The 24,761-nt window shown below is 45.8% G+C and overlaps 2 protein-coding genes across 3 annotated transcripts in view; one reads left to right on the top strand and one right to left on the bottom strand.

Moving 5' to 3' along the window:
- macf1b (microtubule actin crosslinking factor 1b) overlaps window positions 1-24,761 on the top strand; it is a 53,818-nt gene that overhangs the window by 22,898 nt on the left and 6,159 nt on the right. Inside the window, exons 10-36 of the mRNA XM_046313698.1 lie at window positions 1-120; window positions 382-489; window positions 605-823; window positions 1,404-1,607; window positions 2,134-2,365; window positions 7,109-7,335; window positions 7,556-7,678; window positions 7,780-7,881; window positions 8,423-8,524; window positions 8,718-8,882; window positions 9,143-9,298; window positions 9,436-9,633; window positions 9,966-10,094; window positions 15,429-15,599; window positions 15,891-16,046; window positions 16,247-16,453; window positions 16,671-16,790; window positions 16,947-16,957; window positions 17,034-17,156; window positions 17,448-17,607; window positions 17,766-17,960; window positions 18,257-18,382; window positions 19,049-19,192; window positions 21,171-21,359; window positions 23,358-23,472; window positions 24,055-24,224; window positions 24,368-24,530. Coding sequence (XP_046169654.1) covers window positions 1-120; window positions 382-489; window positions 605-823; window positions 1,404-1,607; window positions 2,134-2,365; window positions 7,109-7,335; window positions 7,556-7,678; window positions 7,780-7,881; window positions 8,423-8,524; window positions 8,718-8,882; window positions 9,143-9,298; window positions 9,436-9,633; window positions 9,966-10,094; window positions 15,429-15,599; window positions 15,891-16,046; window positions 16,247-16,453; window positions 16,671-16,790; window positions 16,947-16,957; window positions 17,034-17,156; window positions 17,448-17,607; window positions 17,766-17,960; window positions 18,257-18,382; window positions 19,049-19,192; window positions 21,171-21,359; window positions 23,358-23,472; window positions 24,055-24,224; window positions 24,368-24,530 — 4,135 coding nt within the window. The remainder of the gene's footprint in view (window positions 121-381; window positions 490-604; window positions 824-1,403; window positions 1,608-2,133; window positions 2,366-7,108; window positions 7,336-7,555; window positions 7,679-7,779; window positions 7,882-8,422; window positions 8,525-8,717; window positions 8,883-9,142; window positions 9,299-9,435; window positions 9,634-9,965; window positions 10,095-15,428; window positions 15,600-15,890; window positions 16,047-16,246; window positions 16,454-16,670; window positions 16,791-16,946; window positions 16,958-17,033; window positions 17,157-17,447; window positions 17,608-17,765; window positions 17,961-18,256; window positions 18,383-19,048; window positions 19,193-21,170; window positions 21,360-23,357; window positions 23,473-24,054; window positions 24,225-24,367; window positions 24,531-24,761) is intronic.
- Window positions 10,314-13,484, bottom strand: LOC124004677 (nuclear factor 7, brain-like). 2 transcript variants are annotated; one of them, XM_046313365.1, is made up of 6 exons: window positions 13,049-13,484; window positions 11,983-12,078; window positions 11,675-11,905; window positions 11,547-11,569; window positions 11,344-11,471; window positions 10,314-11,237 (listed from the first exon to the last, which is right to left on the bottom strand). In XM_046313365.1, exons 2-6 carry the CDS (start codon window positions 12,013-12,015, stop codon window positions 10,714-10,716), a joined length of 939 nt encoding a protein of 312 aa, XP_046169321.1. In that variant the 5' UTR covers window positions 12,016-12,078; window positions 13,049-13,484; the 3' UTR covers window positions 10,314-10,713. The 2 variants fall into 2 exon arrangements, with proteins under 2 accessions (XP_046169321.1, XP_046169323.1); XM_046313367.1 differs by lacking the exon at window positions 13,049-13,484 and having other exon boundaries at window positions 11,983-12,572.

The following is a 24,761-nucleotide window of genomic DNA, read 5'->3' as shown; positions in this document are numbered from 1 at the left end:
TTGGAGCAGGCTGTGGTGAAGGAGATGGCCTGGTTCAGAGACACTGCCCTAGGCCTGGAGCAACTCAAAGCCATTACTCTGGAGCCTGAGCTAATCTCTGACCAACTCTATGAACAGAAGGTGAAGAGACCCATTGGAACTACATTTTAAAAGCTACTTTGTCCTTTAGGGCCACCCTATACAAGCCTGTTCAGCCACCTCTAAATATGCCATGTTTTGTTTTACAACCAGCTATGTAGATTTGTGTAGAGGTCTGATGATGTGTGAAGTTAGAAAATATTTCTTGGTTTGCAAAGGCTTGTGTGTTTGCACAGTATTTTACATTACCTTCATTTTAGATTGTAAAATATGCCCTGCTTTTGTGTTGTTGTGTGCATGAAGATCCTTGCGGTGGAGATTCTGCAACATAAGTTCAACATTGAGAAGATGGTGAAGATCGCTGAAATCTTGCAGACATACGGCGATGAAGGGGAGATAAGGGATCTGCAGGTACATACTGTACCATCTTACCCGTGTTATCATCTGAATAGAAAACGTTCCAACAAATGAGACAAGCTACTAGCATACAGGTCACGTTAAAGCCGTTGTCATCCGATCTCCCCAGACCCCGTTGGATGCCTTACAGGAACAATGCAACACCACATCAGCCACCAACTCCCATGTGGTCCTGCAGCTGGAGCATGCCCAATCCCTCTTGGTTCAGTTCACTGAGGGCTTTGCTGAGGTGTCACCATGGCTACAGGAAACCCAAGCACTCATTGGCCAGCTCTCCCTGAGCACCATTAGCTACAAGGCATTCCGAGAACAACAGGACCTCTTACAGGTACTGTACCAGAGACCTGCCATGGAGTGGAGTGACAATTCTTTGTTTGTCGTCTTTTTCCCCCCCGTTCAACAATGATGCCCTTTTAGACTTCATAGCTCCCCCTCCGTTTTCTGCTCAAATGTGCTGTTCTACTGTTCTTCCCTTGTAGATTGTTTGGCTCCGTTCATTAGTGTACTTTAATCTACTTCCTGACAGGATAACATTGAACATTCCCACAGGTACATAAAGACATCTCTATTCTCGTAGGTAGTTAATGGAAAGTGAGACAAGGTGACCCGTTTTGCCTTTCCTCTTCAACAGTTCTCAGGGATAGAATTGAGACTCCTCGTTTTTCAAACATAGCCATTTAAGTGCACTCTACAATGCCTTTACCATGCCCAAAAAGTTATCTGGGTCATATTCATTAGGTACCAAACGGAAGAAAACGTGGAGGAATTACCTGAATTTGTCCAATAAGAAACTGTCCTTTTAGTTTTCAGTTTTAAAATGTTTTACTACTATGTGCCCTAAATGAATACAACCCAGATCTTTGTGTCTAGGGATCTATTTCTATGACCCCTAACCGTTTCTCACCTAGGGCCTAAGGGAGTCCATAGCAGAGCATAGACCTCTGATAGCACGGCTGTGCTCGCTGGGGAAGCGTCTGTCAGAGCTTAGTCCCGCCCAGGGGGAGGAGTTCTGTCATAGCGCCACAGAGGCTGAGGAGCAGCACAGGGCCATCAGGGACAGGGTCAGAGAGGCTGCCAATCTGCTGGAAGAGTCCCTGCCAAGATACACACAGGTGACAGTTATACACGCACTGCTGCATGAACACATGTGCACGCAAGCATGCACGAAGACTGTCTTTCGGACTCTCTGTGGTCACTAAAGATCTCATGACACTTATCGTGAGTAGGGGTGTTAACCCTGGTGTCCTGGCTAAATTCACATACCATCATGGCCACCTAATCATCCCCAGCTTACTATTGGCTCATTCATCCCCCCTCCTCTCCCCTGTAACTATTTCCCAGGTTGTTGCTGTAAGTGAGAATGTGTTCTCAGTCAAGTTACCTGGTAAAATAAGGGTTAACATATTTTAAAAGACACACGTGCAACATAAACACACACACACATCCGAAACACACGCACCCACACACACACTCATGCATAAAGAGACACACATGAAGACACACACATGGTACACGTATACTTAAATACAGAACACACAGCAGTGTTGCCAAACTGCATACTGTGAGAATAGACTATACACATGTAAATGTTTGACCATCACACACACACAGTAACACAATGGTGTCTTGTCTCTGTAGTTGAATGAGAGGATGACGCTGATTAGAGAGAGTCTGGATCGTCTGCTTGGCCACATGCAGTCCCCAGACTCTCTGCAGGGCCACACCCCGCGCATCCAGGAGCAGCTACAGGACAACAAGCACACCCTGGCTGAGCTCTCCAAGCTGGAGCTGGGGCTGGGGAGTGTCCGGACCCAGGCTGACGAGCTCCTGGCCAACACGCTGGCAGCTGGGGACGCCTCCATCGGTACAGGTACACCCATGTCTGTTCTTTGCGTTAAACGGTTGGGAGTGCAAAGGGTGTGTAACTTTCTTTTGTGTGAGTTGTTTCCATCAATAGGGAGCTTTTCTTGTTTAGCAGCAGACATCTGGAGAGGGGGAATACATGGCAGGTGTTTTGCTTGCTTGCCTGTGTCATGAATTTATCTTGAAACGCCTTTGACAGAGATGCCGCATAGGTTACCTACAATGGGTTCCATTCTTTTTTGGAGTGTGTAGAGAACGTAATTTGAGAGAAAACGCAGAGATGTCTGTTATGCAGGTGAGTGAGGACCCAAAAGCGACTTAACAGAAACTGAGTTTATTCAAGTCCAAACAGAAAATAACAAATCCTGAATTCTTAACAGGAAATGTCCAAACGGGGATAACAGAAATCCTCTAGTTTGTAGAGGGGAATAACAGGATAAGCGGCCACAGACTGCAGGTCCCTTCGGGTAGGCGCAGGCCGTAGCTGACAGAGACACCTGCTCACACGCAGCATCTGATGAAGGCAAAACACGACAGGACGGAACAAGAACACAGCACAGCAAACAAGGATCCGACAAGGACAGAAGCAGAAACAGAGAGAGAAATAGAGACTTAATCAGAGGGCAAAATAGGGGACAGGTGTGAAAGAGTAAACGAGGTCGTTAGGAGAATGAGGAACAGCTGGGAGCAGGAACGGAACGATAGAGAGAGAGAGAGGGGATAGAGAGAGGGAAAGAAACCTAATAAGACCAGCAGGGGGAAACGAATAGAAGAGAAAGCACAGGGACAAGACATGACAATATATGACAATACATGACAGTACCCCCCCACTCACCGAGCGCCTCCTGGCGCACTCGAGGAGGAACCCTGGCGGCAACGGAGGAAATCATCGATCAACGAACGGTCCAGCACGTCCCGAGATGGAACCCAACTCCTCTCCTCAGGACCGTACCCCTCCCAATCCACTAAGTACTGGTGACCACGTCCCCGAGAACGCATGTCCATAATCTTCCGGACCCTGTAGATAGGTGCGCCCTCGACAAGGACGGGGGGGGGGGAGACGAACGGGGGCGCGAAGAAAAGGCTTGACACAGGAGACATGGAAGACTGGGTGGACGAGACGAAGATGTCGTGGAAGAAGAAGTCGCACTGCGACAGGATTAACGACCTGAGAATTACGGTACGGACCAATGAACCGCGGGGTCAACTTGCGAGAAGCTTTCGTAAGGGGAAGGTTACGAGTGGAAAGCCATACTCTCTGACCGCGACAATACCTAGGACTCTTAGTCCTACGCTTATTGGCGGCTCTCACAGTCTGCGCCCTATAACGGCAAAGTGCAGACCTGACCCTCCTCCAGGTGCGTTCACAACGTTGGACAAAAGCCTGAGCGGAGGGAATGCTGGACTCGGCGAGCTGGGACGAGAACAGAGGGGGCTGGTACCCAAGGCTACTCTGAAAAGGAGATAGCCCGGTCGCAGACGAAGGAAGCGAGTTGTGAGCGTATTCTGCCCAGGGGAGCTGTTCTGCCCAAGACGCAGGGTTTCGAAAAGAAAGACTGCGTAAGATGCGACCAATAGTCTGATTGGCCCGTTCTGCTTGACCGTTAGACTGGGGATGAAAACCGGAAGAGAGACTGACGGAAGCCCCAATCAAACGACAAAACTCCCTCCAAAACTGAGACGTGAATTGCGGACCTCTGTCCGAAACGGCGTCTAACGGAAGGCCATGAATTCTGAACACATTCTCAATGATGATTTGTGCCGTCTCTTTAGCGGAAGGAAGCTTAGCGAGGGGAATAAAATGAGCCGCCTTAGAGAACCTATCGACAACCGTTAGAATAACAGTCTTCCCCACTGACGAAGGCAGACCGGTAATAAAGTCTAAGGCGATGTGAGACCATGGTCGAGAAGGAATGGGAAGTGGTCTGAGACGACCGGCAGGAGGAGAGTTACCTGACTTAGTCTGCGCGCAGTCCGAACAAGCAGCCACGAAACGGCGCGTGTCACGCTCCTGAGTAGGCCACCAAAACCGCTGGCGAATAGAAGCAAGCGTACCCCGAACGCTGGGGTGGCCAGCTAACTTGGCAGAGTGAGCCCACTGAAGAACGGCCAGACGAGTAGAAACGGGAACGAAAAGAAGGTTACTAGGACAAGTGCGCGGCGACGGAGTGTGAGTGAGTGCTTGCTTTACCTGTCTCTCAATTCCCCAGACAGTCAACCCGACAACACGCCCTTCAGGGAGAATCCCCTTGGGGTCGGTAGAGGCTACAGAAGAACTGAAGAGACGGGATAAAGCATCAGGCTTGGTGTTCTTAGTGCCCGGACGATAAGAAATCACGAACTCGAAACGAGCGAAAAACAACTCCCAACGAGCCTGACGCGCATTGAGTCGTTTGGCAGAACGGATGTACTCAAGGTTCTTATGGTCAGTCCAAACGACAAAAGGAACGGTCGCCCCCTCCAACCACTGTCGCCATTCGCCTAGGGCTAAGCGGATGGCGAGCAGTTCGCGGTTTCCCACATCATAGTTACGTTCCGACGGCGACAGGCGATGAGAAAAATACGCGCAAGGATGGACCTTATCGTCAGAATGGGAGCGCTGGGACAGAATGGCTCCCACGCCCACCTCTGACGCGTCAACCTCGACAATGAATTGTTTAGTGACGTCAGGAGTAACAAGGATAGGAGCGGATGTAAAACGCTTCTTGAGGAGATCAAAAGCTCCCTGGGCGGAAACGGACCACTTAAAGCACGTCTTGACAGAAGTAAGGGCTGTGAGAGGAGCTGCCACTTGACCGAAATTACGAATGAAACGCCGATAGAAATTCGCGAAACCGCGTCAGGAGTAACAAGGATAGGAGCGGATGTAAAACGCTTCTTGAGGAGATCAAAAGCTCCCTGGGCAGAAACGGACCACTTAAAGCACGTCTTGACAGAAGTAAGGGCTGTGAGAGGAGCTGCCACTTGACCGAAATTACGAATGAAACGCAGATAAAAATTCGCGAAACCGAGAAAGCGCTGCAACTCGACACGTGACTTAGGGACGGGCCAATCGCTGACAGCATGGACCTTAGCGGGATCCATCTGAATGCCTTCAGCGGAAATAACAGAACCGAGAAATGTGACGGAGGAGACATGAAAAGCGCACTTCTCAGCCTTCACATAAAGACAATTCTCTAAAAGGCGCTGGAGAACACGTCGAACGTGCTGAACATGAATCTGGAGTGACGGTGAAAAAATCAGGATATCGTCAAGGTAAACGAAAACAAAGATGTTCAGCATGTCTCTCAGTACATCATTCACTAATGCCTGAAAGACAGCTGGAGCATTAGCGAGACCGAACGGCAGAACCCGGTATTCAAAATGCCCTAACGGAGTGATAAACGCCATTTTCCACTCGTCCCCCTCCCTGATGCGCACGAGATGGTAAGCGTTACGAAGGTCCAACTTAGTAAAGAACCTGGCTCCCTGCAGAATCTCGAAGGCTGACGACATAAGGGGAAGCGGATAACGATTCTTAACCGTTATGTCATTCAGCCCTCGATAATCCACGCAGGGGCGCAGAGTACCGTCCTTCTTCTTAACAAAAAAAAACCCCGGTCCGGCGGGAGAGGAAGAAGGCACAACGGTACCGGCGTCGAGAGCAACAGACAGATAATCTTCGAGAGCCTTACGTTCGGGAACCGACAGAGAGTATAGTCTACCCCGGGGGGGAGTGGTCCCCGGAAGGAGATCAATGCTACAATCATACGACCGGTGAGGAGGAAGGGAGGTGGCTCTGGACCGACTGAAGACCGTGCGCAGATCATGATATTCCTCCGGCACCCCTGTCAAATCACCAGGTTCCTCCTGTGAAGAGGGGACAGAAGAAACAGGAGGGATAGCAGACATTAAACATTTCACATGACAAGAAACGTTCCAGGATAGGATAGAATTACTAGACCAATTAATAGAAGGATTATGACACACTAGCCAGGGATGACCCAAAACAACAGGTGTAAAAGGTGAACGAAAAATCAAAAAAGAAATGGTCTCACTATGGTTACCAGATACTGTGAGGGTTAAAGGTAGTGTTTCACATAATATACTGGGGAGAGGACTACCATCCAAGGTGAACATGGCCGTGGGCTCCCCTAACTGTCTGAGAGGAATGTCATGTTCCCGAGCCCATGCTTCGTCCATAAAACAGCCCTCAGCCCCAGAGTCTATCAAGGCACTGCAGGAAGCTGCCGAACCGGTCCAGCGTAGATGGACCGACAAGGTAGTACAGGATAAGCGGCCACAGACTGCAGGTCCCTTCGGGTAGGCGCAGGCCGTAGCTGACAGAGACACCTGCTCACACGCAGCATCTGATGAAGGCAAAACACGACAGGACGGAACAAGAACACAGCACAGCAAACAAGGATCCGACAAGGACAGAAGCAGAAACAGAGAGAGAAATAGAGACTTAATCAGAGGGCAAAATAGGGGACAGGTGTGAAAGAGTAAACGAGGTCGTTAGGAGAATGAGGAACAGCTGGGAACAGGAACGGAACGATAGAGAGAGAGGGATAGAGAGAGGGAAAGAAACCTAATAAGACCAGCAGGGGGAAACAAATAGAAGAGAAAGCACAGGGACAAGACATGACAATATATGACAATACATGACAATGTCACTGTGACTTGCAATGTTTGTGATATGTGTGTGCCATGTGTGCTAAATGACTAAAACACAATGTATTATATTGACGATGTTCCGTGTTCTCCCTAGCGATCCAGGAGCAGGTGTCCAGCCTGACCCAGCTGTGGGAGGAGGCTCAGACGCAGGCTCAGGAGAGAGATGGCTGGCTGCTCAATCTGCTGGACCTGGCTCTCAAGTTCTGGAGCGATGTTAGTGACGTGGCGGCCGGCCTGAACGATGCCCAACAGGCTGTCCTGGACCTGAACGCCAGTAGGACAGACTCAGAAACCATCCGCCAGAGCCTGGATACCATGCAGGTAACTGCGGCCGGTGGAGCTGTTGGTTTGATCTTAAGATTTCCAGTGAATGTGTTTTTTTCACCTTCTGTCATGTGTTGGTTTCGTCCTCTGTCGGGTACTAAGACGATCCAAGACGATGTATTTCAACTAATGTACTTTATGCTGTCTGCTTCTATTTATCTCCCTTCTTACCGATTCCATTGTGGGGCCTCTCACCCCTGACGATATCGCCTTACAGACACTCAGGAAGGACATTGACAGTCTACAGGGGGAGCTGGACACGCTTGGCATTCTGGGAATGGACCTGATGTCAGCATGTGGGGATACAGACAAACCTGATGTCACCAAGAGCCTAGATGAGGTGAGGAGTGAGAGGCGGTAACATTCATTTTAACATTCATTTTCCGTCAGACAATCATTTTCCAATGTGTTTTCGAAACAACTTTGTCACTGACTTCATAGCTCTACTGCACATGGAACAACCTGAGTAAACTCTGGAGTGAGTGTCACAAAACGCTGGAGGACTCTTTACAGATGGCTCTACACTACCAGGACACCATACAGGTGCGTGTGTACGGTGTGTGTGCGTGCATGTGTAGTGCGTGCGTGCGTGCATTCGTGAATGCGTTTGTGCGTGCCTGTGTGTGGGAGCCGGTCACTAACATATCCGTGTTGTCACATAGCTTTGCTTGGCTGCCGCTTCTCCTCTGAACTCCCCTCAGTGCAGTGGAAATCAGCCAACAAACGCCTCCACTAGTCTTTCATGTCCATTGCAATGGCAGAAACCAGACTCGAGCTCCCTGTGATGTTGGTGACGAGTGACTGACAGACTGTGCACTTCCCTGCCAGTGGGAAACAAATGGTGTTGACGGTGTTAACTGTGAGAGACACCCGTCTATACCCGAGGTCTGGGAAGCCAGCCTCAGTGTCACCACTTATACAAGTCCGCAGGATCGCATGTTTCATTGTTCAATATGGAAGTTATTTCACCACTTCAAAATACATAGCAACTATTCATAGTCTCCTGTGACACAAACTTGTGCGTATATGAATGAATGATGTTTTTAATCATATAAAAACAATCCGTTCCTTATTTTTCCCACAGGGGCTTTTCGAGTGGCTCAAGTCAGCAGAGCTGAGATCCACAGAGGAGTTCTTGGTAGGAACTGACCTGGAGTCAGTCAAAGAGCAGCTGTGTGATCTCAAGGTCAGTCTACTCTACGCAAACAGAACATACTGAAGAGGTCCCACTCTTTTCTAAACTCAAACCAAACGTTTATCATGGGAGCGAGAAGCAAGACTTTCCATAATTGTCACTTTAAGCCTTTGAGTCTTTGACAGGTCTTTCCACGTTGTCAGCTCTGTAAAGTATATGAAACCAGGTGCCCCTTTCTCCTCAGGAGTTTAAACGGGAGCTGTACCAGAAGAAGATCGAGGTGGAGAGCCTGAACCACCGCTTCGTGTGCAGGCTGTCTCCAGGCTCTGAGCGTCCCGGATCCGTCTCTCCCCTGTGTGACTTCAGACAGCGCTGGGACAGCCTGGAGGCAGAGACCGTCAGCAGACAGGTCAGACTCCACTCAATCACTCATCAATATGTGGGATCGGCTGGGACTGGCTGGGACTGGTTTCCCAGGCACAGATTAACACGAGTCCTGGATTAAGAAGCACTTTCCATGGAGAAATTCCATTGAGGATGTTTTTTTGGTCTCGGATAAGGCATAGCCTGTGTTCGGGAAACCGACGCCTGTTCAGTGTTTTATTAAGGGTTATGTTATTGAAGAGGTCGGACAATGCGTGAATGTGTTTTCACCACTTGTGGTTGCAGCATCAGTTGGAGTGTGCTCTGCTGGGTCTGGGTCAGTTCCAGAACACTCTGGACGAGCTGCACACCTGGCTCTCCCACACAGCCGACCTCCTCCAGGGCAGCCGCCCAATCAGCATCGACCTGCAGGCATGCGAGATAGAGCTGGCCAAACACAAGGTTCGTGACTTAAAACACAGTTTATTGGGATCAATGCCATTTTAATGCTTCTGACACCTATGGGTGTGTGTGTTTGAGGAAGGATGATACTAATTGGATATATTGGATATGCATGTACTATGTTCTCCACACTCTAGGTGCTGCGTAATGACGTCATGTCCCACGTGCGTACGGTGGAGTCTTTGAACCAGGCGGGGCGGGGCCTGTTGGAGGTGGGGACTGGGGACAGCCCTCATGGTCTGCACCTGCGGCTGGAGCAGCTGAACGAACGCTGGGAGTTTGTCCGCTGTGAGACAGAGCGCAGACAGCTACGGCTGGAGAACAACCTCAGTCAGGTGGGGAGAGATTGGGAATGGGGGAATAGACCAAGAGGCAAGTTAAAGGTTATTTTTTCATGGTCCCTCCATCTCTCATTCACTATCGCAAAGAGATGCCAAACTTATTAGAAGTCTTAGGTCTAGCTACTTAGTAGGTTTTTCGCCCAACATTGCGATATCGTTAGTCCACAGTACTGAATGATCATCTGCTCTGTGGTGCCCTCTAGGGGCCAGTGTCTGAATCCGACTAATAAGAAATATTGCAGTCGTAACAGATAACTAATTGATTGTTAAATCATTATAAATGTGGTTTTCAGAAATTTATTTATCTGAATTTTTTTCTACCCTAGGTCCAAGATGTTACCATGGAGATCCAGGACCTTCTTCAGTGGTTGGAGAACACAGACCTGAGACTGTCCTCCAGTAAGACAGTGTGGGGGATGCCGGACTCTGCCAGCGAGAGGCTCAACGCACATCTGGTAAGGCCAACCCAACACCTCACACCAACTGTACCCCACCGCAGTAACGTATCTAGTAACTGCCCGCTGAAACTGTCCTGTGCCTTGATGAAAAAATGATATCCAAGTTCAGAGATTCCTAATAATAATAGGGTGAGAACACTTTCCCCATCCAACTGCATCTCATTAAAACCCAATGTGTATTGTAATTGTATGATTTTTACAAGTTTTTGCTTCAGCTCAGAGGAACCTAATCTTTGAGTATGCACATTGTGGCATCGAGCAACAGTGATATCTATAGACCTGGATAACCCCATCTAGTAGTTGATCTCTTTAATTCAAACTTTTTCTTTGAATGTGGAAATTCAAGGGTGAATTGAAAGGTGCAATGGAAAATTACGTATATTATTTATTTGTGTTACTGACATTACATTTTTTTTATATACTGTATCAACTGCTTGAAACACTTGTTCATTACTTCTGAGATGGCAGTGTGTCTTATATCAACGGCGAGTTTTATTGTTAATTACATGGAGTTTGAGTCATTAACTATCTTCACAACCCTTCAGCTAGTCAGTACATGAAGTCATTACATCATTTCATATGTTAGTACATTTTGTCCTCACTTAACCCTGGCAATTTAACTAATTTTTGCCTTTCCTAAAAGGCGTAGTGGGCAAATCCCACTTCCACTGTTAAAGTATGGGAACATCTTTTCAGTGAATTTGTCTTTGAAGGTGCACAGGATCGTGTTCTTGGTGAGGTCAAAGAATTTCATCTCCCCTCTGTTACAGTCCAGTTGTACTCGGATCACTCGTAGTCTCTCGTCTACCTCGATCTGGACGTATGATTTTATACCTGCTTTGTATTTCCCACAGATGTATTTGATGATCCACAACCCACTCCGAGGCTCCGTTTTGACCTGCGTCTTGCGTGGAATGGACTCTTTGGCTACTCCTAAGATCCAGTTATCATTATCTCCAACGTCCACATCCCAGTAATGGATGCCTTTACTGTACCCTTCAGAACCCAACACTCCTATGTTAAGAAAACTTTCGGGATTGTCTGGGAGACTCTGCCTCTCGTCACAGTATGTCATAGTGGTGAGGTCATCAGAGAGGGTGAACTTAGTGGACATTGTGTTCGGATCCATGATCACAGGAGCTATAGGGATGTGTGCAGAGATGTTGTATATTAATATTGAACTATATTGGTGGGGGAGACAGTAGAGAAACACATTTATTTTGGGGGGGGAAGGGAATGCACTCACTGTAGTCAACAAACTCAAGCATCTTCTCCCAAACTTTGAACTTGAGAGATCCTACATGTTTGGCCATGTTAATCAGTGCTCCTGATGCTACCTCAGTATCTGCAGTATCTGGGAATGTGCAGTCGGCTCTATGGTAAAAAAGGGATGGCGTCAGTGAAATGGAAAAAAATATAGATATTTAGATATATTTTTGATTGATTTACCTGTTAAGTATGGCCTTGTAGTTCTATAAAAAAATGAATGAGGACAGACGTCACTTTTGATATCAGGTAACTGTGAGAGAAATAGTTTTACAGCAATGGGATTTGAAACATTTTGACAGACCCCTTACCTTGAGGAATGTGATATTGTCCACTTCCATTTCCTTATCGATAGCTACAATTGTCTCTGAAAGGGTTGTGATCTCTCTGGCCAATGTCTCGGCTCTTTCTCGCATCACTTCAGATTTCTTCTGTTCTTCCTCTCGCAGGGTTGCTATCTTGGCCGTCTCTTCCTCTTCTAGGAACTGCTGGAGTTTCTTAAACTCCCTCCTTATCTGCTCCTCTGCACGTTGGGCCTGGCCCTACAGTAGAAAACATTAGGCTCACTTTTCAACACTGCTCAATTCGCATGTTGCTTAAATTGTATTGCGATAGCTACCTTGATGTGCTCCTCCCAGCTTTGATGGCTCATCTTGGCTGCATTCCTGTTTGCTAGTTTGTTCTTCAAAGTGGAAACCACAGCCTGAATTTCACTCTAGATTGGAAGTGATAATTGGAACACATCTTTTTTTTTAGTTACACAACTCTGTCACACTGTAAAAAAAAACACAAAAAAAACATGTTGATTGAGCTTCAGAACATCTAGGCAACCAGCTGCAGTACCGTTTTTAGTTTGCTCAACATTTAGGCATATTGGCTCAACCAACAAATGTAACGAGAAATCATATTGCAGCTGGTTGGTTGCCTGTGTTGAATGATCTGAAGCCCTCTAACCTCCTGCTGGGCTCTCCCCTGATATATTTTAAAACATTTTTCTTTTTAAAGGGTTTTGTACTTTATTCAGACAGATGCAGAATAAGGGATAGTGGGATAAATTGTTGGAAAGGTGGTGTGAAGGACTGAACCCCTCGGGGAACAGTATATGTGCATTGAACCAGGATGTTACCCCCTGGGCTAGTAACTGAAAGGTCGCTGTTTCGAATATTACTATTTCATCGCACCTATCTGGTGTATAATTTAAACGGAACAAATATATCAACAATTTCAACAATTTTACTGAGTTACAGTTCATATAAGGAAATCAGTTAATTGATGTAAATGAATTAGGCCCTAATCTATGGATTTCCTCCTGCCTGGGAGGGCATAAGCCCATCCACTTGGGAGCCAGGCACCTACTCTGAGATGCTTTTTCAATACGGGTCCAGGACAAGACCAACGGACGGCACGTTGGGAAATGGTGTTGCCATAGAGAGTATTTAGTGGTTTCCTCTCTGGTGATGTGCTCTCTTCGTCAACCTCCAAGATGAAAGTGCGTTTGTGCAATGTCTTTTGTCATTGCCTTGAATGAATTTGTCATTTTACCCAACAAGCCTTTTCAAATTGAACTCAAAGTCCACTCAACTCACAAAATAACGCTGATGAAGACATTTATTCCGTCACTGAGGGAGATACATTGGCAGTTAAATGAAAGCAAAGTTAACAGAAAGTTTACAAAATGGTCTCACCTTCAAATCCGGCACAACCTCCTCAATGTGATAACAGTTATGACCTTTATGGTTTTTTTTTATGTGTAGCAGACAACACAGATGGGCTGTTTATCATCGAAACAGAAGATTTTCATTTTCTCTCCATGCAGCCGGCAGGTATCAGATCTGATCTTTTCACCCCCCCTCTGTAAGGAATCACAGAGACTCTTTAAGGCGATGCTTAAACCCTGCTCCTCAGATGAACACTCTGCCCTGCATGCAGGACTCAGCGGATTCCCCATTTCCTTCCAGTATTTCTGCAGACACTCCTCACAGAAGCTGTGGCTGCATTTCAGGACCACAGGGTTCCTGAAGATGTCACAGCACACGGGACAAGAGAGGTGCTCCTCCAAGAGAGACAAACTGGCTGCCATTCTTTTTCACACACAGGGATCGTCTGTGCTATTCCTTCCTCGTCGATGTGAGCTGTGGCTGGATCAAAGGGCATGTTGATATGATTGAAATGGACTCCTCCCACGAGTTACCAAGAAACATAACAGAAACCAAACTCACTCTGCCTCCGTGCAGAAACTCAGTCTTGGAAAATAATGTCAACTGTTTATGATTATAGCAATATGGCAAACAATTAACAAAGGCAAAATATTGTACAAACTATTAGACATAGTTTGGTCCTTCTGTAGCTCAGTTGGTAGAGCATGGCGCTTGTAACGCCAGGGTAGTGGGTTTGATCCCCAGGACCACCCATACGTAGAATGTATGCATACATGACTGTAAGTCGCTTTGGATAAAAGCGTCTGCTAAATGGCATATATTATTATTATTATATTATAGCAAAAAACGACATTTGGTGAGGACTTTTGCCTATGTGAGTACACCTCTTTACCACTAGATGTCAGTAAGTTCCAGACATGGTGAAGACATGGAAATGATGAAGGTATTGCTTAAAACGGTGTAAACATAAAGCCATGTTCACCATTGAGACTGTTGTAATACAGTATGTAACATTTTACCTTTACAATCTGGTGGAGAAAAGTCACCGTGAATCCCAGTCAGAGTAAACCTGTCCCAAGGTATGCTTTCATCTTATTAGCAAGCATCTCTAAGAGCTTCAACTAAATGTTATCGTCTGCCATCTCTCTCTCTCTCTCTCTCTCTCTCTCTCTCTCTCTCTCTCTCTCTCTCTCTCTCTCTCTCTCTCTCTCTCTCTCTCTCTCTCTCTTTAAGATGGAGCGGCAGGCAGGCAATGCGATGGACACAGGCTTAGTGATGAATTACTTATCTCACACTGTCCAATGTTCTCCCTCCCAGGCAGCCAGGAAGCTAGGAGCCTTATTAGGGCTGAGGATGGCTGTCAATCCCCCTAGGTTCTAATGAGCTTAGGCAGTTTGACATAGTGTTCTCTCTTACTATTCTCCCTGGGACTAGTCTCAGTGACAGATGCCTTCTGGAGTGCATCAAGACCTCTCCACCAGTCTCACACCACTCTCAGGGTGTTACAGAGCTGACAGTACAGAGTGTCAGTGTGGTTTGCACTTCTCCAAGGGTCCTTGGGACAGGAGAGGGTGCTAGAGCCCAGTGCCTGTACCAAAATATGATCTTCCTCTTGAGCTGACAGCACAGTGTCAGTGTGCTGGGCCTAGTGTTGTAGTCAAGTCGCTAAACTGGACTTTAGTACTACAACACTGGCACTCCCCAGAGGGTCCTGAGAGAGGACCGGGTGCTAATGCTCAGTGCCTGTCCCAAAATACCCTCATCCTCTTTGTTCAATGTCACAATGCCACTGTGCTGTAGAGCTCCTCCCTGCTGCGCAGACTCTGGGGAGACGGAAGGTTTTGATGGCAATGGCTCCGAGAGCATATTTAATATAGTTATCAATAGAGTATAACGGTGTCACATTTATTGCAGCCTCATATCAACCGATTTGCAAAAAGATGACAATTAGTCAATAGGCTATTTCTCTCCTGTGTTACACAGTTATGGTGGACGGTAAAACTAGTGAGTAGATGACCGTTTGACTGCATACATAAATAATAATATTTTGTACATAAAAAAAAAATAAAAAATAATAATAATAAAAAAATATATATATATATATATATATATATATATATATATATATATATATATCAGTTTGAAAGGAAAGTGGGAGACGTACTGTATATGAGTGGACATAGTGGATGCTGAGCAGGGTTCAATCCCCCACTGCAAGGGGATGTGGTCCAGAGTCCGCTGCGTCAACCACAAGGCCTACGCCAAACTCGAGTGTCTCTTTTCAACGCCCCTCTCAGGGGTTGGGTTAAATGCGGAAGACACATTTCAGTTGCAGGCCTTCAGTTGTACAACTGACTAGGTATCCCCCTTCCCTTTCCCTGTCTTTAACCCCCCCCCCCCCCCCCAGGAACTGTGTAATGAGATGGACTCCAAGCTCCATGCCTACACAGACGTGAGGAATGCCATCCGCAGGATGTTGGAGAGCAGCAATGTGACCCGGGGCTCCAGCACGGAACACAGCCTCTGTATCCTAGAGCAGAAGTGGACTACCGTCTACGGGAAAGTACAGGACCGCAAGGTGAGAGTGAGACTTCTCTCGCTCCCGGATCTACGTGCTTTAGCCAACTCCTCTGGCCATTGTTAACATTACATACAGGGTTGTGTTCACTGGGGCATGCGGCAATGTTTTAGCTACAGAAAACGAAAAGGAGCATTTCTTACTGGATAAGTTCAAGTAGTCCCTCCCTTTTTCAATCAGTTTACTTCCAACCCAGATCTGGGACCAGGCTAAGTGACACCGACTAGGGGCCTAAGAACAGGTTGTTTGTGAACGACCTGAGTAAAAGTGTGGTTTCTGTTCTGTTCGTAGGCTAAGCTAACCGAAGGGTTGAGCCTGGCGAAGGAGTTCCACTGTAATGTCCAGGAGCTGCTGACCAGGATGGCCAAGTGTGAGGAGGCCATAGGAGTCCTGCCTTTCCCCAGCTTTGTCCTGGACACAGTCTGTGGCCAGCTGCAAGACCACAGGGTGGGTTTGTGTGTGTGTGTCTGTGCCTGCACGTGAGTTTGTATTTGTGCATATTAGCATGCATGTGCACATGCATTTGTGTGTCTATGTGTGTGAGAGTAAAGTGTATGTTTGTGCATATGGGTGTGCATGTGCGAATTATGTCTGCGTGTATATGATAAATCATAGTGTACCCCCCCCACCAACCACCACCCCCTCAGACTCTGGTGAGTGAGGTGAACTGCTACGGTGAGAAGAAGACAGTGGTGGAGACTGCAGGCTCCAGGCTGACCGAGTTGAGCAGGAAGGAGGACTGTGACGTGGTTCACAACCTGATCATGACCGTACACGACCGCTACAGGAAACTTCACCAGCGAGCCACAGAGAGGGGCCGAACACTAGAGGACGTCAAGAAGAATGCAAAACAGGTAGAGATACAGAACCATCAGATATTCTCTGAAATAGAGTTTTTTTTTGTCATTATTAAACTATTCTGTATTTTCCACCCCACATAGTCATTTCTTTCCAACATCCTCTATCTAGTAACTCATAATAACCTTCCAAACAGCTAATGCCTCAGTTTCAATCGTCCAATTTAGAAGGGCTCTCATGATAACACGCGGGTGTAAACCTCTAATATTTCAGTTCAGTGAATCTTGGCGCCTCCTAGTGGACTGGATGACTGAGGTGGAGCAGACGCTGGACACACATAAAGAGATTGCTGTGGACCACGAGGAAATTAAACTGCAGCTCACCGAACAGAAGGTAGGCCTAAAGAAATTATGTAAATAATTATAGCTCTTGTGAATATTTTTCTAGCTTGGAATGTATAATTTAAATCCATAGTTTTTACTTTTTAAATGACATATTTCACTGAACTATCCCTTTCATTCCTGTATTTTTCTGTATGTGTGCTCCTAGGATGTCTTCCAGTAAGTCTTCTGGATAAGAGCGCTGCGGACTTAAATGTAATGTAAATGTATTTTTCTGTATGTGCCACTTCTAAAGAGGCCACTCTGGGCGGGGCCTCCATGAGAGGTCTCAGAGCGCCCAGGACAGACAGCACCTGGAGAACCTGCTCTCTGAGCTCCGGGACTCATGGGATACCATCAGTGGCAAATCCTTGGAAAGGTGAGGGACACAATGCACTGATGAGGGAAATAGCATTTCCACACACCTAAAATGATTTCAAACACTGGTCCCAATTCGCTCCCTACCTCTTCCCCTAGGCCTTTGATATCTGTAGACCTGAAGTGATAGGATAGGTTCAATCCAAATAGTTGTGGACTATCCACAATTTTGCTTCCACCTTACAGATTCGCAAACATTGAAGGGTAAGGTAGAGAGTGGATTGTGATCGGAATCAGTTTGGGCAACATGGCAACTTTGACAGAGTATATAATCCAATTACATTTTCCTCAGGCAACACAAACTGGAGGAAGCACTGCTGTTTTCAGGCAGATTCACAGACGCCCTTCAAGCCTTGAATGACTGGTTATACAGAGCAGAGCCACAGCTGGCTGAAGACGTACCTGTCGGTGGGGAAAAAGACACGGTCAACAATCTGATCGACAAGCACAAGGTCATTTTTTAAAATACATTCTGTGTATGTGATCCGATAAGATATTGAGGCTTTCCTATGGACACCATAAAAATGCCTTTCTTTGAGGCTTCACCTGTAAACTGTGTGACAGCAGACAGTGGACAGCTGACACTCTCTTGGACTCTCTTGTTTCTCAGGTGTTCCAGAAGGAGTTGGGGAAGCGAGCCGGGTGCATTAGGACCCTGAAGCGCTCGGTGAGGGACCTGACCAGGAGCAGCACTGCTGATGCCCATTGGTTGCAGGAGCAGATGGACGAATTGGAGGCACGCTGGGAGGACGTGTGTAAACTGTCCGTATCCAAGCAGGCCAGGCTGGAGGCAGCCCTTCAACAGGTAACTCACCATACTGTCTTATTCACATTTTATGATAACACTGACTTATCTTGTTATGTAATTGTCTCGTGTGGACAGGGTATATCAAAGTTCACATCTCGGATGAGCCTCCAAAAATTGTCCGAGAAAATTTCCCACCTCTTGGACAATAAAGCCTATCCTTCCTAAACACTTTACTTAATATAGCTTTGCAGGTATAATGATTTATGACTTGTTATAAACGTGCTTGAAGCTTTATGTCTTTCTCTGAAGGATGGTTTGTCTCAATTGTCCTTTCATATGTGTGTCTCTGTCAGGCTGAGAAGTTTGACAGGCTGGTCCACTCCTTCCTGGAGCATCTGGCGGAGGCAGAGAGGGTGCTGAGGTACGGGGTCATCCCTGAGGAGGAGGAAGCTCTGCTGGCCTTCCGCAAACAGCATGAGGTAGGTAGACATGTAGGCCTAATATGACTGTAGCCTCCATTATTAAGGTGTATAAATAGCATAATAACAATTACCATCAGGGCTTGTAGAGGTTGCAAAATACAAGTTATAAAAGCCTGATCATTTATCTAGCTTTTTATATTAATAATTATAGTAATAATAATAATAATAGGTCATGGAAATTACAAAGCATTTTTCAAGAACCCAAAGTTGCTTTAAAATTGTAGACATGAAAAACAAGAAACTGAAATCAAAACCAAACAATGCCAAACTAAAGAAAAGGACAAAAACATGGAATAAAGGGTAGGGTCTGGGCTCAAGGATGGGAAAAGGTGTGATGTGTCGGTGCATGACTGAGCGAGCAGGTGTTGTGTGTGTGTGTGAGTATGTGGAAAATAGCAGGTGCTTGAGAAGAGTGTGTGAGGATAGTGGGGTTTAAGGGTAAGCCATGCTGAAGAGGTAGGGCTAGACTGAAAGATGGTGATGGACTCAGATGGCTGGAGGAAGGTCGTTTCAGTTTTGTGTTTACTTTTACAGTTTTACTGACTTTCAAGATACCAAGCTTTCAAGATACCAAGCATTTTGTATTTACTCATAGTATATTTTGATGGCATTACCCAGTAGACAGGGGGTGTAACGAGCTCTGCGTTTATGCCCTGTGTCTAGGAGTCAATCACTTCCCTGCGCTCCCAGGAGATGGAGCTAGAGAGCATCCGGTGTCTGAATGAGGAAATCCTGTCCTCCTGTCACCCAGACTCCATCATCACACTCAAGTCCTGGATCAGCGTCACCAAGACCCGCTACGAAGAGGTGCGTCCACTCTTACCTACTTGGGACTTTACGTAGGACAAAAATATAATAACTATGACTTGAGCGTTGTAGCCTTATTTATTAGAGTACTGTGCAGCCGTCTTCATCGACCTTGCCAAGGCTTTCGACTCTGTCAATCACCAGATTCTTATCGGCAGACTCAGTAGCCTCGGTTTTTCGGATGACTGCCTTGCCTGGTTCACCAATTACTTTGCAGACAGAGTTCAGTGTGTCAAATCGGAGGGCATGCTGTCCGGTCCTCTGGCAGTCTCTATGGGGGTGCCACAGGGTTCAATTCTCGGGCCGACTCTTTTCTCTGTATATATCAATGATGTTGGTCTTGCTGCGGGCAATTCCCTGATCCACCTCTACGCAGACAACACCATTCTATATACTTTCGGCCCGTCATTGGATACTGTGCTATCTAACCTCCAAACGAGCTTCAATGCCATACAACACTCCTTCCGTGGCCTCCAACTGCTCTTAAACGCTAGTAAAACCAAATGCATGCTTTTCAACCGATCGCTGCCTGCACCCGCTTGCCCGACTAGCATCACCACACTGGATGGTTCCGACCTTGAATATGTGGACACCTATAAGTACCTAGGTGTCTGGCTAGACTGCAAACTCTCCTTCCAGACCCATATCAAACATCTCCAATCGAAAATCAAATCAAGAGTCAGCTTTCTATTCCGCAACAAAGCCTCCTTCACTCAGACTGCCAAGCTTACCCTAGTAAAACTGACTATCCTACCGATCCTCGACTTCGGCGATGTCATCTACAAAATCGCTTCCAACACTCTACTCAGCAAACTGGATGCAGTTTATCACAGTGCCATCCGTTTTGTCACTAAAGCACCTTATACTACCTACCACTGCAACTTGTATGCTCTAGTCGGCTGGCCCTCGCTACATATTCGTCGCCAGACCCACTGGCTCCAGGTCATCTACAAGGCCATGCTAGGTAAAGCTCCACCTTATCTCAGTTCACTGGTCATGATGGCAACACCCATCCGTAGCACGCGCTCCAGAAGGTGTATCTCACTGATCATCCCTAAAGCCAACACCTCATTCGGCCGCCTTTCGTTCCAGTACTCTGCTGCCTGTGACTGGAACGAATTGCAAAAATCGCTGAAGTTGGAGACTTTTATCTCCCTCACCAACTTCAAACATCAGCTATCTGAGCAGCTAAACGATCGCTGCAGCTGTACATAATCTATTGGTAAATAGCCCACCCATTTTCACCTACCTCATCCCCACAGTTTTTATTTATTTACATTTCTGCTCTTTTGCACACCAATATCTCTACCTGTACATGATCATCTGATCATTTATCACTCTAGTGTTAATCTGCAATATTGTAATTATTCCCCTACCTCCTCATGCCTTTTGCACACATTGTATATAGACTCCCCTTTTTTTCTACTGTGTTATTGACTTGTTAATTGTTTACTCCATGTGTAACTCTGTGTTGTCTGTTCACACTGCTATGCTTTATCTTGGCCAGGTCGCAGTTGCAAATGAGAACTTGTTCTCAACTAGCCTACCTGGTTAAATAAAGGTGAAAAAAACAAACAAAAAATAAATAAATAAAAGAGGTATTTAAATTAGCCTTTGCGGAGTCACCAGAAAACACTAACATCCGGTTTTCAGGGATACAGTATTTTACAGCCAAACATTCTGCTTCCCCTAAAAACTGAAGTGGGAACTCTGCTCAGACATCTTCCTACGCCTGCTACACTAGGTTATATTTACATTGACCCCCCCCCCAAAAAAAAAACTGTGAATGTTTGATCCATTTTGAAGAAAAATTATGTTTTGGTTGCTTCTTTGGCAGCCTGTCAGTCAATCTGCAGTCAGTCTGCAGTTAGTCATTTTCTGTTAGGTGGTCTCGCTGATTCCCTGTAGACAACACAGAATCCAGGTGTGACTTTTTGCTGGTGTTCCCTCTCTCTCTTTCTCTCTCTCTCTGATTCAGGTGCAGACTTGGGCCCAGCAGCAGGGCCAGAGAATCCAGGCCAGCCTGTCTGCTCTGGAGGCTGAGCGGGAGAAGCTACAGTGCCTACTGGACTGGATCTCATCCGCCGAGGAGGCCCTCAACCTCAGAGACCAGGAGCCACCGGCTGAGAGCATAGAACACAACCAGGAACTCATCGCCAAACACATGGTATCGTGCATAAACACACAGTCTCAAACCACATAAACACAGTCTCAAACCATGCAGAGCACAGAACTAACAAACACAGCTAAACAGTTCCAATTCACACAGTATTCAATTACCAAATAAATTGACATTTTACATTTTTGTAATTTAGCAGACACGCTTACCGTTAGTTTGTGCATTCATCTTTAGAGCTAGGTGGGAAAACCACATATATTTCCCACAATAAAGTAGCTATCATCGAAGTCAGAGCTACAGTGCCTTGCGAAAGTATTCGGCCCCCTTGAACTTTGCGACCTTTTGCCACATTTCACGCTTCAAACATAAAGATATAAAACTGTATTTTTTTGTGAAGAATCAACAACAAGCGGGACACAATCATGAAGTGGAACGACATTTATTGGATATTTCAAACTTTTTTAACAAATCAAAAACTGAAAAATTGGGCATGCAAAATTATTCAGCCCCCTTAAGTTAATACTTTGTAGCGCCACCTTTTGCTGTGATTACAGCTGTAAGTCGCTTGGGGTATGTCTCTCTATCAGTTTTGCACATCGAAAGACTGACATTTTTTCCCATTCCTCCTTGCAAAACAGCTCTAGCTCAGTGAGGTTGGATGGAGAGCATTTGTGAACAGCAGTTTTCAGTTCTTTCCACAGATTCTCGATTGGATTCAGGTCTGGACTTTGACTTGGCCATTCTAACACCTGGATATGTTTATTTTTGAACCATTCCATTGTAGATTTTGCTTTATGTTTTGGATCATTGTCTTGTTGGAAGACTAATCTCCGTCCCAGTCTCAGGTCTTTTGCAGACTCCATCAGGTTTTCTTCAAGAATGGTCCTGTATTTGGTTCCATCCATCTTCCCATCAATTTTAACCATCTTCCCCGTCCCTGCTGAAGAAAAGCAGGCCCAAACCATGATGCTGCCACCACCATGTTTGACAGTGGGGATGGTGTGTTCAGGGTGATGAGCTGTGTTACTTTTACGCCAAACATAACATTTTGCATTGTTGCCAAAAAGTTAAATTTTGGTTTCATCTGACCAGATCACCTTCTTCCACATGTTTGGTGTGTCTCCCAGGTGGCTTGTGGCAAACTTTAAACAACACTTTTTATGGATATCTTTAAGAAATGGCTTTCTTCTTGCCACTCTTCCATAAAGGCCAGATTTGTGCAATATACGACTGATTGTTGTCCTATGGACAGAGTCTCCCACCTCAGCTGTAGATCTCTGCAGTTCATCCAGAGTGATCATGGGCCTCTTGGCTGCATCTCTGATCAGTCTTCTCCTTGTATGAGCTGAAAGTTTAGAGGGACAGCCAGGTCTTGGTAGATTTGCAGTTGTCTGATACTCCTTCCATTTCAATATTATCGCTTGCACAGTGCTCCTTGGGATGTTTAAAGCTTGGGAAATCTTTTTGTATCCAAATCCGGCTTTAAACTTCTTCACAACAGTATCTCGGACCTGCCTGGTGTGTTCCTTGTACTTCATGATGCTCACTGCGCTTTTAACGGACCTCTGAGACTATCACAGTGCAGGTGCATTTATACGGAGACTTGATTACACACAGGTGGATTGTATTTATCATCATTAGTCATTTAGGTCAACATTGGATCATTCAGAGATCCTCACTGAACTTCTGGAGAGAGTTTGCTGCACTGAAAGTAAAGGCACTGAATAATTTTGCACGGCCAAATTTTCAGTTTTTGATTTGTTAAAAAAGTTTGAAATATCCTATAAATGTCGTTCCACTTCATGAATGTGTCCCACTTGTTGTTGATTCTTCACAAAAAAATACAGTTTTATATCTTTATGTTTGAAGCCTGAAATGTGGCCAAAGGTCGCAAAGTTCAAGGGGGCCGAATACTTTCGCAAGGCACTGTATTAAGGGGGAAAAAGTCAAGTGCGAGTATTAGTTCACAAAATACTATTTTTTTTTTTACAGACTCAACTACTTTTTTTGTTAAGACTGTTAATAACTCACCATTCCTACCTCCAGGTATTCATGGAGAAGCTGAACCGAAAACTACCAGAGGTTGAACATGCCACAAAATCCTGCAAAGAGAAGCTGATCCCCAAACAGCAGGCTTCACCGTGCCGCAAGGCACTGACAAGTAAGTGAAGGGTTAGGGTTAGCAACCACTTGGCTTCGGGACTTTGTATTTTATTGAATAACTGTTTTACTTACGGCTCTAATCTAGAGCCATATTAAAATGTTGACGTGTCCGTTTTTTGAGGGATTATGTGAAATATGGACTCATTTTACATTAAAGGCCCAACGCAGTCAAACACGTAATTGTCCTGTGTTTTATATATATATTTCCACGCTATGAAGTTGGAATAATACTGTGAAATTGTGAAAATTATGATAATGCCCTTCTCGTGTAAGAGTTTTGGCCTGCCTATTGACATCACCAGGCGGTAAATTACTGAAAAGACTAAAGAGAGTTCCAAACCTCTCGGTCAATAACGGCTTGTTTTCAGTCCCCCCTCCCCCAATCAGATCACTCCCAGACAGTCCTTGATAAATTCTTGCTTGAGAAATTGTTCTTTGCTATTTTTGTATATTTTTTTCACCCAGAAATTATTTTAAATTGAGATAAAAAATATATATATAGGTATGTTAATGTAAAATGTTCCTTGAAGTTTGTATCTACTAAGCTAATTGAGGTATCCATCTTCTGTGTTTGCTCCAGAGCGGAGGAGCACTCTGAAACTCCAGCCTACAGTAATCCCTCTCCCCCTGGAGAACCTGGACCCTCAGACCCCTCAGCTGTGTCAGCTGGTCAGCCACTGGCAGAAACTCTGGCTCCTGGCTCTGGCCAGACAGGGCCGCCTAGAGCAGCACGAGCAGGGACTCCAAGAGGTGACTGGCACAACATACTGCCACCGATGTGTTAGCTCTAGTTCGTTAGTTTCCCTTTCAATAGCTTCAAAACCGGACATAAATTACTCGTTGTACAGTGTTAATGTCATTTGTCGCTAATATTATTGATTCTCAACAAACAGATGGAGGAATTTGCGAATTTCGACTTCAACGTCTGGCGAAAGCGCTACATGCAGTGGATCAGCCACCTCAAGTCTCGGATCCTAGATGTGTTCCGAAACATCGACAGGGACCAGGACGGACGAATCAGCAAGAAGGAGTTAATCGACAACGTCCTGGCATCCAGTAAGCCCTGCCCCCATCCCCACTCCCAGCCTCTCAGTATCTGTCCCTCAAGCCCTACGTTCATTTACTCAACGCCCATTCATTATTGATTTGATTCATGTATAAAACTGCCACTTGACACTAACGTCCTGGAGAGAATGATGGCCTTACTAAATCAGCATAAAACTTTGATCGGTCTGTTATTAAAATGTTATTGAAATTTCAACTTCCATCACTGATTCAAAGTCTAAA

This window comes from Oncorhynchus gorbuscha, linkage group LG19 (genome assembly GCF_021184085.1).
Source record: "Oncorhynchus gorbuscha isolate QuinsamMale2020 ecotype Even-year linkage group LG19, OgorEven_v1.0, whole genome shotgun sequence".
In the NCBI taxonomy this organism is placed as follows: domain Eukaryota; kingdom Metazoa; phylum Chordata; class Actinopteri; order Salmoniformes; family Salmonidae; genus Oncorhynchus; species Oncorhynchus gorbuscha.
This window is presented reverse-complemented; position numbering and strand designations above follow the sequence as displayed.